General features: G+C 40.8%; 1 protein-coding gene across 2 annotated transcripts in view; it reads left to right on the forward strand.

The window, feature by feature from the left end:
• The window catches only part of LAMP3 (lysosomal associated membrane protein 3), a 34,803-nt gene that overhangs the window by 17,190 nt on the left and 1,737 nt on the right, over nt 1–15,876 (forward strand). The window contains exons 4-6 of one of the 2 annotated variants that reach the window (XM_082625823.1): nt 914–971; nt 4,396–4,566; nt 6,951–15,875. In XM_082625823.1, coding sequence (XP_082481949.1) covers nt 914–971; nt 4,396–4,566; nt 6,951–7,090 — 369 coding nt within the window. In that variant the 3' untranslated portion in view covers nt 7,091–15,875. Of the gene's footprint in view, nt 1–913; nt 972–4,395; nt 4,567–6,950; nt 15,876 lie in introns of those variants that run through there. The other variant, XM_082625824.1, reaches the window with a different exon arrangement.

Below are 15,876 nucleotides of genomic sequence, written 5' to 3' on the forward strand. Positions count from 1 at the left end.
GTTGCTGTACCGTTTTTGGCAACTTACTTGCAGATAGTTTTCTAATGAATGTTTAAAAGCAATAACACTGTAAATCACCTACTTTAAAAAATAAAAACTCCTTTTCCAGCTTAACTTTCATATCTCAATTCAGTTCGTTTTAATGTTCCATACCCTGATTCTCTCAGGAAGTTATAGGGCTGTTTTGTAGGGTTTTTTGGTTTGTTTGTTTGTTTTCCAAAAGGACAGTCCCTGGATAAAACGTGGAGCACTGCTTTATAATTCTGAACACAACAACCTGGGGTCTTCTTCTAGAGAACAGCCAGTAATCTCAGGGTTAACCTTTTCTTTCCAGAATCCTTCATGGCCCCATGTAACCATTTTGGAGACATGAACCCATTAATCTGTTTAAAATAATTGATACCCTATCCAGGAAAATCCACACATAATTTTGCATACACTGTTTTTCCCAGGGGGGTTTATGGACCCCATCAAATCCACCCACGGTAGCCTTAAGGATGAGTGGTCTCAGCTTGAATCCCTACCCTAAGATATTAATTACTAATAAAGGCTTAATGTATGCCCCCCCAAACCCATCCACCTTCCAGATGTATTTGCATTATAACAGGGGGAAACTTGGCCCAGCTGAAGGGACTCAGATCGTACCAGTGGAATTGGAATTTCAGGCTCTAGCAACAAGTATGCAATAGAGAAATTTTCAGCCAGGGGCAAGCCATTACTTATTATCTATTTATTGTATGATGTATTTACTTCTTTGGAAAATTTCAAACACAGTTGTGGCTCCATACCAACATACCCCAAACCCCCATATCAATGATTTAATAGCTGGAATCCTGCCTAAACAGTCTGTAAACTAGGATCATAAACATAAAAACAGAGATTACCCAAAAGTTGACACACTGCTGTTTTACAGGATGAAAACTCGTATTATATCAGTGAGGTGGAAGCCTATTTGACCGTCTCAAATCCAGGTAAGTAATTGGAGAAGCCTGTTCTATCAGCGATGATGCTGTTTCTGGTTAGCTCAGTTTTCACCTTGCTAATATGTGATGCTGCCTTTGAGAAACAGACTGAGAGAGCAGCCAGCAATGTAACTTTGAGGGAACTTATTATTGATACATCTCTGTGTGCTTCAGTCTGCTTGTCTGCTCACGCAGCAAGTTGGCTACATTGTGTCAAATCAGCAACAATAGAGTTGAGTGACTTTTCGACAGATTTGCTGTTAATGGTGAGGTTTATTTTACACTCTCGGAATCATGCATTCATTCTACGAAAGTGTAGCTAGTGCCTGCTAGGTTCCAAGCCCTATAGTATGTACTCGGTATCCCTAATTATCTAAACATATAGTCCCTGCCCTCATGGAGCTTACATTATAGAAGTGGGAAGAGGACCATAAACAGATGTATTAAATTACAATATATAGTTAAATAGTGCTAAATTCTATGAGCAAAAAAAGCAGGATGAGGATGGAGAGGACTGGAAGGAGTAGTAGGGAAGCCCTCTGAGGAGAAAGCCCTCTCTGAAGAGGTGAGGTTTGAGCAGAGAGCTGTCCCCATTTGAGGACATCTGGGTCTGGGGAAACTCTTTCCAGGCGGCAGGAACTACAGGTGCCCAGGCTCTAAGGAGTGAGCTTGCTGGGGCACTCAAGGACCAGCAGGAACCAGTGTGTCCAAGAGAGCAAGCAAAGCAGCCAATGAGGTCTGAGGGGCAGCCAGGCCAGAGCACAGAGAGCCTGTGGGTAAGACAGGGTGAGGACTTTGGATTTTATTCTAAAGTGTGAAAAGATGCCATTGGAGGGCTTGGCGTAGGGAAATGATATATCAGATTTATATTTATAAAGGTTCACTTTGGTTGCTATGTGAAAAATTACCCAAAGTAGAGCAAGTTGAAAGAACTCCTACAGTGTTCACTTCTAGGAAAGTAATGCTCCCAGTCAAGTTGAGGGAGTTTCTCAGAGGCCTCAGATGTTTCTCCAGAAAGCCTAGACTTAGATAACACACTGTTAGTGAGCACCTCCTTCGTGCCAGGTCGTGTACTAAGAGTTTTCATGTCTCTTTTCTCCTCTTCAAAATTCTTTTGACTGGCTTAAACTTATTCTTTTATTAATTAAGGAACTTATACTAAAGAAACTTGCTGAGAAATGAAAATGTGAAGATATATCTATTTTAAACTTTTTTTTTTTTTTAGATAATGTTGGGATAGGAGTTTTATTAATTTATTTATGCTGTGTTGGGTCTTTGTTTCTGTGCGAGGGCTTTCTCTAATTGTGGCAAGCGGGGGCCACTCTTCATCGCGGTGCGCGGGCCTCTCACTATCGTGGCCTCTCTTTTTGCGGAGCACAGGCTCCAGACGCACAGGCTCAGTAGTTGTGGCTCACGGGCCTAGTTGCTCCGCGGCATGTGGGATCTTCCCAGACCAGGGCTTGAACCCATGTCCCCTGCATTAGCAGGAAGATTCTCAACCACTGCGCCACCAACGAAGCCCCGATATATCTTTTTAAATATTAGCAATATTACGTTGGTATTGCTCAAAAAGTTGTTGTCAATGATTATCGGTTAAATATAAGTAAGATGTCACAGTTGACCTTTTCATATGCATTATCTCAAATGAGTCTCCTCATATCGACTGGGGAATAAATATTGTGCATGCTAACTTAAAGCAGCTAACGTTATCACTGGATAAGGACCAAATTTAGCTACTAATAGGGTAGTAATGTCTCAAGGGGCAGGAGAAGGGAAAGTCAGACCAGAAACTAATTGAGAGGCTGAGGGAGGGGAAAAAACAACTCTAGGTCTAGGTCCCCATGCTCAAGGCTCAGCAGTGGCAGCAGGAATCGTCCTACTCCTCGTGATGATCATTTCCATGTCAGTGGTGGCAGTGGTGGTGGTGTTAGCACAGTAATTAGTTGTAGTTACAGGGGTAGTGACCGTGGTGACATTAGCACGAGCAGTGATAGTAGACTACCCCAGGATATACCACAAGATACAGCAGTGCACATGGATAATTCAGTACATCATGTAGGACGTTTGCATGTATAAATGCAGGAGTCTGCAGTAAATATGGCAGTAACGGGCAGGAGACACAACCGCACAGCAGTTAAGATAACAAGCTCTAGGATCAGATGGCTTGAGTCCAAACACCACTTACTAGATGTATGTTCTTAGATTTATGTTTTCAACTCCGTCTTCTCATCTGTAAAATGGTGACGGTAGTACCTATCTCAAAAAATGTTTGTGGGAATTAAACAGGAAAATGCACGTCAAGTCCTTGCACAGCACCTGAAACACAGTGAGCCGACCCTCCGTGTGAGATGTTATGTCAGATGCGAGTGAACACACCCGCAGCAGCAGGAGAGGAGGGAACTTCCGGACTCCCTCAAAAACAGCCCGTGGATGAATTCACTGAGGTCCATAGTCTGGTCCTCAGCCCCGGAAGCCATCAGCGGCTGTTTCTTCAAGGAACCTGACCTTAAACCAAGGTCATAAAACTGATGTATAAAATCAGAATGCCAGTTTGTTCATTCATCATGCTACTGTTTCTTACTGTAACTGCAAGGGGACCAAGACAGTTGGGTACTCTGCCAATGAACTTTCTCCCATTTGGGAAACCAAACTATATTCAGAAGGGTGCCTGGTGGAGGTGGAATTAGAGCAAATGGAGTTATTAAAATTTTTTAACATCTTTATTGGAGTATAATTGCTTTACAATGGTGTAAATATTTTAAATGTTTAACCCCATGGGCCTTGAAGCACTCACCTCCTTGAAACGCGTCTGCCTCTCACGAGACAGGGCCAGTCCTTGAGCAGGTTCTTCTCTCCCAGCAGCACTCAGATGGATGGAGATGGGCCTCTCCCTTCTCTATGCTTCCATGAATGATGCAACAACCCCTCCCAATGATGGGCTTCGTCGTTCCTTTTGCTATATTAATGTATTCAGTGTGGTGACATGCAAATACTCTGCTTGGTAACTTTGCATGTCTCTGCTCTGATTCATTATGAGTTCATGTGATTTTTGGCTCAGAGAACAATCTTACTTCTTTTATTTCTGAAGTTTTTGTGGGCACTTTTTTTGTGCGCAAGCACTGACAATAGTCCCCATTGACTCTGCCCCCAATGACTTAAAATAACTGAAGAAAAGATTCCGAAGAGTTTTTATTTCAATGTTATCATATTCTAATTTATGTGAGATTGCCCCCATATATGGTGAACAGAGCATCAGGAAAAAGTTCCCAGACAGCACCAGGGTGATGTTTCATGAGGCGAAGGTGTCAGAACTCTGGAGAGCCACATCTAAGGAAGGCCATTTAACTGCACATGGGCCACCCAGCAACAGGTGGGGCTCAATGGATATTTGCCAGGATTCTTACATGTTGATATTTCACCTTTGTGTTTTCAGAGAAAGTTTACCAAGGAATGAAAAGTGCAATGGTGATGTTTGAGACTGTGGTCGGGCATTCCTTCAAGTGTGTGAGTGAACAGAGCATCCAGCTCTCACCCCACCTTCAGCTGAAAACAATGAATATCCAACTTCAAGCCTTTGATTTTGAAGGCAACCACTTTGGAAATGGTAAGTTAAGGGATCATGATGTCACAAACATAAACTTCTGAGACCCAGGAGTAGTTTCAAGTTGTTTTTGTTTGAAGCTTTCAAAGGGACAAGAATCACATGAACTTCCTAGAAGAGTATGATTCCACTAAGCTCTCAGGGTCAAGTTTCTCTGCCCAACCCTCCCTCCCACCATTGTATGAGTCAATACCAGCCTCAAAATCAGACACTTACACCCACTCATGTCCACTGCCCTCCCACAGCAGAATACATTCTTCTTGTCTGACCAAAATACACATTCTGACTCATTTAAACACACACACACAGTCATAGTCAATCAAAGAGTCAGAAAACGCCATCAGTAACCTCCCCTGAGCAAGCTGTTGAATACTGGTAAACCCAGGTGTCTTTGGAGAACACCTTAAAAATCCTGAGTATTTAGTGATGTCTAAACTTCAAGATTTCAGAATAGATTCTTTCCCACTTATGGAGGGAAAAGAGAAAGTTGTGATCATTCTAGACAGAAATACACTCTGTTGGATCCCCTCTTCTCAAATCCAAGCTGTTCCACCCAACTAGTGCTTCCTCATAGTTAGTCTTAGTTCCCGTGCAACTTCTACTTTGGGTTTTTACCACCACAGAGGGAAGCAGATTCTAGCAAGAAGGCCAGGGGCAGCCCAGGGTGACTTTCCAAAAAAGCCCTTTTCTCCCCACCAGGAAAACAGTATTACAAGGGTTTCTACATATGGGCAAGAATTGAACTTCAGTTTCTAAAACATCTCTCTCACAATAAGTCAATGACATTATGAATAGTTCTCAGCTATCAAAATTAGATTTAGCTAGAGGTGTAGCTGTAAGTTAAATTTCTATAACATGAGTCTGATTTCTACTTGAATTCCACTGTAAAGCTGAAAATGTGTCTGGCAGAAAACTTCTGATATACCTGGTGGAAAGCATTCAGCAAAGGCAGTATTAAGTGTCACTTGCCTTGGATCTCCTGATATCTGTAGGTTTGGTCTGAGTCCTACAATCTCTATCTTAATTTTGGATGTTTACCAGAGTCCTAAGATTAAATATTAAAATTTGCTAGTAGGTATTTCCCCCACTCTGTCATCTTGTCTCAAAATATCCAATTTGGGAAACTCTTTTAAACATTTATTATGAAGGCTTGAAAAACCTCTGTATTTAATCATGTGGTCTTAAAAATAAGGCACACACTTTCTCTTCCTCCCCCTCAGAACCTGTGTATAGAAGGAAGTAAGCAGGTCTGGGAAACCTCTTGGTGGCAGAGATGAGAAATAAAAACCTTTTAGCAGCACACCTGGCCGCTATTAAGCAGTGCTCACGAGGAGATGTAGAAAGCTATCTTTTCATTTTTTCCTCTCCCTCCTTCACCCTCTCATATAAATAGTCACAAAACCCTATCAATTCTACCTCCAAAATATTTCTCTTGTTCATTCCACTGTCCCCGCTTCAGCCCAGCTCCTTATTCCCAGTCTTTGCACCTCAAATTTCACTAAAGGTGCTCAAATGTGAAGTTGTATGTCACCCTGTAAATCATATTTTCTACCAGAGAGTAAGAGAGGAGAGAAAAAGGAGCAAGTTAAAAAATAGAAGTTACCATACAATATGGCATTATAAAAGGCATAAGTACAGAGGCCGTGGGAGTGCAGAGGAAGGCATGAGGAACACAGCGTTGCAGGAAGGGGCTCAGAGAAGTCCTGACAGATGGGTGACCCTTCAACAGGGGCTCGGAGAACTGGAGAGGAATCCAGCAAGTGTAACGCTCAGCCTTGTCAAAGAGAACGGTCATCCCAAACAGTAGGCCCCTGACCCCCTTTCTCAACCCCTTCTCTCTAAAATCTCGGAGCCTGCAAAAGGTCTCTCCGGTACCGGGAGCCCGGGGTGTCCAGCAGTCCCTTCAAGAAGCACAGAGTTTAAATAGAAAACTTTGGCCAGGTGATATGGTCCAGGTCTGTGTTTCCAACGTTGGGAAACAAGTCTCCCGTGCTTACCCTGGCTTGAGAGTCAAGACACAATTCTGATCCTGACCCTCTGGACCTAACCAGTGCTCCTCAAAGTTGGATCTGCCTCCCAGCCGTATCACAATCACCTGGGTCCCACCTCCGACCCGCTGAATCAAAACTGCTTGGGTGCGGGGCCCGGGGATCTGCAGTTTAAGACACCCCTTAAGGGATCACGGGCGCTACAAGTTTCAGCCCACTGTAGTGACCCCTTCCCTGCTCATCGTCACCTGTCCATACGTCTGAGGCAGCAGGGACAGGCCCCACAGCTCCATCTCTCGCTCAGTTTCCTTCTCTGTGAAGCTGAGGCGGGCAGGGGCAGTATCACTTCCCAGCATTGTGGCCAGCCTGTAACACCTGTTACTCTGACTTCAATTACAGCGGACGAATGCTTCAGTGACAGAAACAGGAGAGAAATCCCTGTGGCCGTGGGCCTGAGTATCGCAGCATTGCTTGGCGTTTTGCTAACAGCATGCCTGGTGACCAGAAAGAGGCCCAGGAGAGGATATGAACGCATGTAAAGCCCCACCTTCCTCAAAATGTGCAAGGTTAAGGCCTTGGGAATGCTGGCTGTATATTTAGCCTGAAGTGAAGGGATCAACTTTTCTAGTTGCCAACCCCACCCTCCAAATCCGATTAGGAAATCAGCATTCCACCAAAGGCCATCAGGCTAGCTACAAGACAGCTCCCACCCCACTTCTTCCTGGGTCATATGGGCTTGAGTTCCACCATCCACACCTGATAATACAGGCCTGGCTGTGAGAATTAGGGACAAGGGGCAGGGATGTGAGCAGGGTCCTGTGTGAAGGAGAAAGCAAACACCCAAAGGGAAGATTGTGTGAAAGACATTTTCAAACTACACTGCTTTTTCGTATACATTTTTAAGAGTCTCAATATCTAGTTTTTTTAAAAAACTTTTTTACTTTGAAAACACCTATCCATTTCAAAATAAATTCTAAAGTGATTTTAAACTCCTGGATTTTGCCCAACTCCTGATTTACTTAAATGATAGTCTTGATAGACTATCTTTTTTTTTTTAGGTTGACTGAAGGTCTTTTTATTTTTTTTAATAAATTTATTTATTTTATTTATTTATTCTTGGCTGCATTGGGTCTGTTGCTGCATGTGGGCTTTCTCTAGTTGTGGCGAGCGGGGCCTACTCTTCCTTGCGGTGCACAGGCTTCTCATTGCGGTGGCTTCTCTTGTTGTGGAGCACGGGTTCTAGGTGCGTGGGCTCAGTAGTTGTGGCTGGCGGGTTCTAGAATGAAGGCTCAGTAGTTGTGGCACACAGACCCAGCTGTTCCGCAGCATGTGGGATCTTCCCGGACCAGGGCTTGTCCCCTGCAATGGCAGGGGGGCTCTCAATCACTGGGCCACCAGGGAAGCCCTGGAGGCCTTTTTAGACTATCATTTTTAAAAGGACATATTCTACACTGTTCTAATGTATTATTAGTAAAAAAAAAAAAAAAAAAAAAAAAAAAAAAAAACTAGAAAACTTCCCAACATTCCATTTTTTAATGTAAAGGATATACCAAAGATCTTGGCAAACAAAAGAGGCTTCATAAATGTTAGTTCTCCAGTCCTTCACCTTAATTTGTTGTCTGCCTTCTTAATACCCTTTTTCTGCTCTGTCTCTACTTTTCTTTGATTTTAGTGTATCCTTGTAGATTTGTTAACTTGGGCCATAGTGGGGGGCGGAGGTAGGTAAAGCATTTAAACAGTCAGAAATGGCAAAGAGAAGAGGTAGATCTACCCAGATTCTTATCCACTTTCCCTTTTTAGCAAACATTTACCAAAAACAAAACAACAAAACAAAACAAAACAAACGTAAACCAGGAAATTCCTGATTGGGAGTGATTGGTGTCTGGAGGGAAAGTTCTATTAAAATATGGCTTAGAATGTTATTCATGGTTTTCTACTACGTTGACTGTTTAAATAGCAGAACTGGGATTGGTCTTTCAGAGAAAGGGGAGAGTAATGGACTTCTGGATGTTTTTAACTGTTTTTACTAACAGAAACTGTTCTTGTGTTTCTGTATTGTCCAGAGGTGTTATTCATTATTTTTAAGAGGAAGTTTATGAAAGTTGGCAACCACTCTATAACCACTGCTTATCTAGAATGTGTACTGCTTTCCTTTGAGGTATTTTAGCTCTCTCCACTTTCTCAGAAGTGAGGGGGTGGGGAGGGCACACAGCAACTTCAAGAGAGCTTCAAGAGCCCTTGAAGATGGCAGGAGGGTGAGGACATTCCTGTTTCCTCCTTACACCAGGAGGTGTTAATGCAAATCTGGGATGTGAGGACCCAGTGTTCCCCAAAGTGACTCGGGTTGAGCAGCAAGGGCGTGGCCTCGTAGAGATGCCATCTGTCTTCATCTCCTTCCTCCAGTGGGTGTCAGCCAGTACCCACACTAGACTCCCATTTCCAGTTCAACCTCAAGTGTGCTTGTTAGGTTCTATACCACAGAGCATGGGTTGTTTATTCACCGTGCCACTAACCACCCTGTAGAATGACTAAAGGTTCTAGTATAGAAATTTCTCCTACAGCAGAGGAAAATGAAGTTTAATTAAAATCAAGAAGAGAGGGATAAGGCAGTTCGCTTGAGTTTAATTTTCCTTTCTACCATCTTCAATGAGTTCTTTGGAGTGAAGGCTGCTGCTTAGACTCCTGTGATCTACCCCTCCCCATACACTCCAATTATCTTTAAAATTGCTTTGAATTAACATTCTAGTAACCGAAAAGAACACAGGTTTCCTTGGAATTATTAGTAAATAAATGCCTGGATGCATTATTGCCTCACAGGTCTGCCCACTGTTGCAGTGATGTCCCAGGAGGGTCCTAGAGGGGAAAGTGCTGGGATTGGGATTGTGGTAGACTGGGCATCTGGAAGTGGCCTCCTCCGTGTCCCGGGGTTCCCCCCGCCCCCCTCCAGCCCCGCACCGTGCTGCCTCCAAGTCGTCTCTTAGGGCTGCAAGGCTTACTGCAGAGTGCTGCTTGTCCCTTTCTGAGGTTGGGGCAGGAGGCTGCTGTGTAGGACTCCGGGAAGCCTCACAAGGAGCCTCTGATCCTCTCTGGCGGCACTGGCCCCTGACCTTTGGCTCTCCTGCTGCTTGCCCTTCCAGCTGGTTTCAACTCAGTTTCTCCCTCCTGCTGACGGTAGAACGCCTGAATTTACCCCTCTCTCTGCAACCTACCTAGAGACAGTAGAAACCTTCACTAATGCCCACATGGAGGTAACCTATCCATTGTTCATTTTGGTGTACAGTTGGCCCTTGAACGATGCTGGGGGTCAGGGCACCCACCCTCCCACGGTTGAAAATCTGTGTGTATAACAGAGTTGGCCTTCTGTTTAGGTGGTTCCCTCTGTACCTGCGTTCCTCAACCACCTGCAGATAAAGTAGTACTGTAGTATTTAATGTTGAAAAATATCTGCCTATAAATAGATCTGTGCAGTTCAAACTGGTGTCCTTCAAGGGTCAACTGTATTTCCTTCTCAAGAATATTGTTTTACAAACTGAAAGCACACAGAAGACACAGTTTGGTATCCTTGTTCCATAAGCATTTCTCTATGCTGCTAGAGGTACAAAGTGTCATTACTACGGCTGCTATCCTGAATATGCTATCAACATTACACAATAATTTACTTAACTATTCTGTTATTATTGGGAATTTTTATTGTTTCTAGGTTCTCACAACGATAACGTGAATAAAGAATTATGTATGAATTACATACAAAACACACATTGATTAACAAATGTGTATCAATGTGTGCCTAAATTTTGGGTTTGCTTCATAAACTGTTTAAAATGGTTATAATTTATACTTCACTACTAATTCTTAATTTTTAAGAAACAAATGGGAGCAAAAACACGTAGGTTGTGAAAAAAATTTTAAGCACTACAGAAATATATGAAATGAAAAATTGGAGTTAAAATAGTAACTAGAGGGGCTTCCCTGGTGGCGCAGTGGTTGAGAGTCCGCCTGCCGATGCAGGGGACACGGGTTCGTGCCCCAGTCCGGGAAGATCCCACATGCCGCGGAGCGGCTGGGCTCGTGAGCCACAGCCGCTGAGCCTGTGCGTCCGGAGCCTGTGCTCCGCAATGGGAGAGGCCACAACGGTGAGAGACCCGCGTACCACAAAAAAAAAAAAAAAAAAAAAAAAAAATAGTGACTAGAATATTCCTTACAGAACTTTTCTCCCTCATTGTCTAATAGACTGAGGGGGGGGAATTTTTTTTTTTAAATCACCAGTAGCAGGGGCTTCCCTGGTGGCGCAGTGGTTGAGAGTCCACCTGCCGATGCAGGGGACACGGGTTCGTACCCCGGTCCAGGAAGATCCCACATGCCGCAGAGCGGCTGGGCCCGTGAGCCATGGCCGCTGAGCCTGCGTGTCCGGAGCCTGTGCTCTGCAACAGGAGAGGCCACAACAGTGAGAGGCCCGCGTGCTGCAAAAAAAAAAAAAAAAAAAAAAAAAAAAGTCACCAGTAGCAATCAAAAAGACATAACCTAATGCAATAAACATTTTAAACTGATGAACAACAAAGATACAAGACTGAGAGGAAGAGTGGAGAGGCGCAGCTGAGTGGGCTTCTAACCCTTCTGAGTGGGCTTCTAACCTTTCTAACCTCCCCAGTACACCTACCCCAAGGAGCCATACTGTGAAAGAAAAACATCCTGTGAATGCTGACTACTCTTCCTAAAACTGGAGAGAAAAAGAACAGCCACTTGGGACTTCCCTGGCAGTCCATGATTAAAACTCTACGCTCCCAATGCAGGGGGCCCAGGTTCGATCCCTGGTTGGGGAACTAGGATCCCGCATCTCTTCAAGCTAGGTAGGAGTAGTGAAAATGGCTACTGCGGAGACAAAGCAGAATAAACACAGACTGCTGGAAATGAACTGGGGAGCCAGCCCCAAACCAGAGGACACCCCAGTCTGTAGCTAGTTCCCAAGGTATAGAAAAGAAAATAGAATCCAATTAGTTAGCTCAATGGGAAACGAGTAAGATGAAAACAAACTACAAGACTACAGTGCAAAATTACTGCAGGGAAAAATAATATAAGATTAAACTAAATTATAGATTCAGAGTTTTCATTTTGCAAGATGAAAAAAGTTCTGGAGATGGATAGTGGTGATGGTCACACAAAAATGTGAATGTACTTAATGTCACTGAAGTGTACACTTTAAAACAATTAAAATGGTAAATTTTATGTTGTGTATATTTGACCACAATTTTTAAAAATTAAAGGAGGGAGGGTTAGAAAGGAATATAGTTGATAAAATACAAAGAAAACCTAACTCAAGGAACAGAGAGAAATACCTGCCAATTGTTTTTTTGACAATTAATAAGAATGTGAATTCCATATAACCAGAGCTCATAGAGGAGAAGTTATAATGAAAGAGTGAGGTAAATAGGACATTTCACTCCTAAGAAAACAAATTGAGCATCAAAGCAACACACTTCCATAATAAATGGAAATAAAAGGCAGAACAGATAGAGCTGAAAACTGCATTATCTTTGTAGAGAAAAAGACTGAGTTAACCAGTTAATAAAAAATAAGATTATAATATTATAGGTAAGCTGCTAGGTATGAAAGCTATTCAGATCATCTAAAATGAGGATAACTGGTGCCTCTGAAGTACAGAGTTAAAAAATAAAAAGATAAATTTGATGATTTAAGAAGTTTTCCTTAAAATAAATAATTGAAGTTGCAGATTGAAAGTGCACAGTGTACCTATCCCAGGGTGGGAGGAAAAAAAAACCTGACACCGAAAGCTTAACATTAAGATATATCCAAAGTAAGCCATAGAACTTTTTTTTTTTTGCGGTACGCGGGCCTCTCACTGTTGTGGCCTCTCCCGTTGCGGAGCACAGGCTCCGGACGTGCAGGCTCAGCGGCCATGGCTCACGGGCCCAGCCGCTCCACGGCATGTGGGATCTTCCCGGACCGGGGCACGAACCCGTGTCCCCAGCATCGGCAGGCAGACCCTCAACCACTGTGCCACCAGGGAAGCCCTAAGCCATAGAACTTTAAAGCTAAAGAATTCTTTAGACATACAAACTCCCCCTTCCCCTAAAAAAAGCAAATCACCTATAAAGGGGGAAGGTTAAAATTGGCCTCAGATTTCTTTACAATAACATTTAAAGCCAGAAAATAGACCATTGTCTACAAAATCCTAAGGGAAAGTGTGGCCCCAAAATATAATCTGAGTAAAAAGGTAATAAACCGGTATCCTCAAACATGAAATAATTCAAGGGATACAGCACAAATGAGCTCTTCTTAAAGATACAGCTTGACAATGAAATTTGATCAGAGAGAAGCCACATTACAAGCAAGGATATCAGCAAACATCTTTCAGGAATAGAGAAAGCACAGTTTTGTTTTGTTTTTTAAGGCATTTAATCTATTTGAAGAGTTAAATATAAAAAGCAGTAAACAATTATGGATCTGAGATTTTATCATTCCTTCTCATATATAAAATGATATATGTGCATGCTTATTCATCACAGAATTATTTGTAATATCAAAAGATTAAAAACAAAACAAGGGTCCATCAATCTGGGACAGATACATTCCACAACAGAATACTATACAGTTATAAGAAAAGAATGAGAACATACATGTTTGTGTATGTATAAGGAAAGTTATCCAAAATACATTGTTTAAAAATGTATAATGCATAATAGTGAGGAAAATGGGAAATAAAGTATATTTTCACTTTTGCTTATATCTGAAACATTGGAAATATATAAGAAATTAAATAGTTGTCTAATATTGGCAGGAAGAACTAAGAAGATGGCACAAGGGTAGAAATGAAACTTCTCAATGTACAGCATTTTGTATTATTTTGACTTTAAATAGTGAATGTGTTCTAAATTTGAAGCGAATTTTTAGAAATTATAGGAATTATACTTATCAAATAGAACTGAAATATTGTAAACCTGAACAATGTTTCTAAAAATATGTATAGCTATTCAGAATTTGAGTTGGGAAGACCAGAAATAGAAGGGAATCTGTTAGTGCTAATCTTTCAAAACAGAATCAATAGATAATGTCTAACTGGAAACACAGAGTTTAGAAAACACGTCTCTAATTTATTTTATAACCTCTTAATGCATTTCATAATCATTTATTTATTTTCTACTTGTGTATTTTTGTCTCTTCTTTGAATCTTAAAAAGATCTTTTATGCAACAGTATTTCCCATGGCAAAGACACGTTTATTTGAAGTGCAGTAATTCCTCTAGTTTTGTTTTAGTTTTTTTCTTCTGTGAAATTCAAGTAACATTAAAATGGACAATTTTGGTTAAAATAGCATTTGTATGATCCCATTTTGATAAAACCACTTCTATTTATTTTTCTACCCATCTATTCTTACAGTTGTAAAGAAAGACGCCTGAAATAATGTTTGTCCATGTTTTACCAATGATAAATGCTGGGTAGGTGGTTTTTAGGAGATTTATAATGAGCATATATCATTTTAAAAAATACAATGATTTTCTTTAAGCATACACATGAGCACACACACACGCATACACACATATATGTACAGAGGAAACAAATGCCTCGAAGATTTATGGTGATTAATTCAAGTAGAAGAAACATGGTGATTGGATAACTATTTTCTTTGTTTACTTTTTTTCATTTTGAAGATGTTTAAACAATGTCATATTAAATAGTATAAAACTACATAGAAAGTAAAAGTTGCCTCTATTGCCATCCCAGTCTTCCCCCAGCTTCTTGTGTATTTTTTTGCTCTAGGCACCCATGCAGTGCTTCACAGATCTTAGGTAACTTCCCTGTCAGCACATGGAAATCTACCACATTCCTTTTGATGGCTACGTCATAGTCTATTGTATGAATGTACAATTGTAAATTTTTGATGGATATTTAGATTGTCAATTTTCCTCTCATCAAAGGAGATTATTATTACATATTTTTGTGTACTTTATGAATATATCTTCAGTATAAATTCCTAGTGGTGGAACTGCTGGATCGATAGGTATGTGCTTTACATTTTGTTTTGACAATTCTGTATTTTTTTTCCAAATTATTTTAACTTCTTAGATTATGTTCTTTCCTAAGAAATATATATAAATATTTACATGTACAATGTTATATTTAATATAACAATATTATATATAATTTTAACAAATATGTAAATAACAAAATTATCATATACTCTAAAAGGATTCATGAAAAGCAACATTTCCCTGTCCCTCCTCTAAGAGACAAAGCACTTTAACTAGTTTGAACAGTTTCTTATGGTAACTATCTCCATAGTTCTCTAAAAAATAATAAAAAGCTTATCCTACTATTTCCTAATTTATCAGCTTTAAACCTCTTGCTATGGAAGATAAGGATTTAATACTTCTTACACCATCCTTTTTATGGTTATATCACTGTTTTTTTGTTAAATCAATAAAGTATGCATCATTATAATGTAAATATTGTCCACTGCCAAATCAAATAGTGTACTACAAGCACAGTTCCTGTCTTGTATAGATTTAGTTTTTTTCCCAGGAGTCTCTAATTACCATTCCCTCTTCCCTGGCCCCTCCTGATTCTTTTTACTTGGACCTCAGGTGAGAATTGGGTTAATGGTGATTCTTGGTTCAGGACATAATTTCAATATTGGTTCATGGAAGACCTCAAGGGCATATCCTCTCATCTGTTCTGGAATAAGATATAGATATAGTTCTCCATTTATTTGTATTCAACTAAGTTCCCTTTTATTCCCAGGGCCTTCCATCTTTCTCCAGTCAAGACTGATTACATTTTAAATGAACTGAATAAATAGTCTCTAACAGAATAAAGAAAAAAGAATTTTGACAAATTTGCAAACTTTCACTTTTAAGCCCTCATAAATAATTAGGTCTATTTTCTAATATTTTTGGCTAACTAAAAGCAATAAAACAGAACTGTAAGTGTGACAAAAATGAATGTTTTAAAAAGTGGAGAAACATCACATGTCTTCAAGAGATAAGGTTTACGGTGACGCAGTCTGTTTTACGTAAGCACGTCCCACTTTGCAGAGAGCAACACCTGGAAGAAAACAGGACTAACAATTATTAAATATTTATTAATTTCTGAGAAGAGAAAGTTATCTTATTTCATCCTCCAACAATTTTATATATTATTTGCTTCCTTTGTAAATGAGTAAATTGCAGGGTTAAATAACCCTCCCAGGTTCACACAGTTAGTGGTGGAAGCAAAAGTCAAGCACAGGTCTGACTCCAAAGCTCATATTCTCCCCACTCTAGCCTGCTTTCTGGTCTGTCCTCACTAAACCTTAGTGGCCGTATTTGTTT

Source organism: Mesoplodon mirus (assembly GCF_964341445.2).
Source record: "Mesoplodon mirus genome assembly, chromosome: 6".
Classification (NCBI taxonomy): domain Eukaryota; kingdom Metazoa; phylum Chordata; class Mammalia; order Artiodactyla; family Ziphiidae; genus Mesoplodon; species Mesoplodon mirus.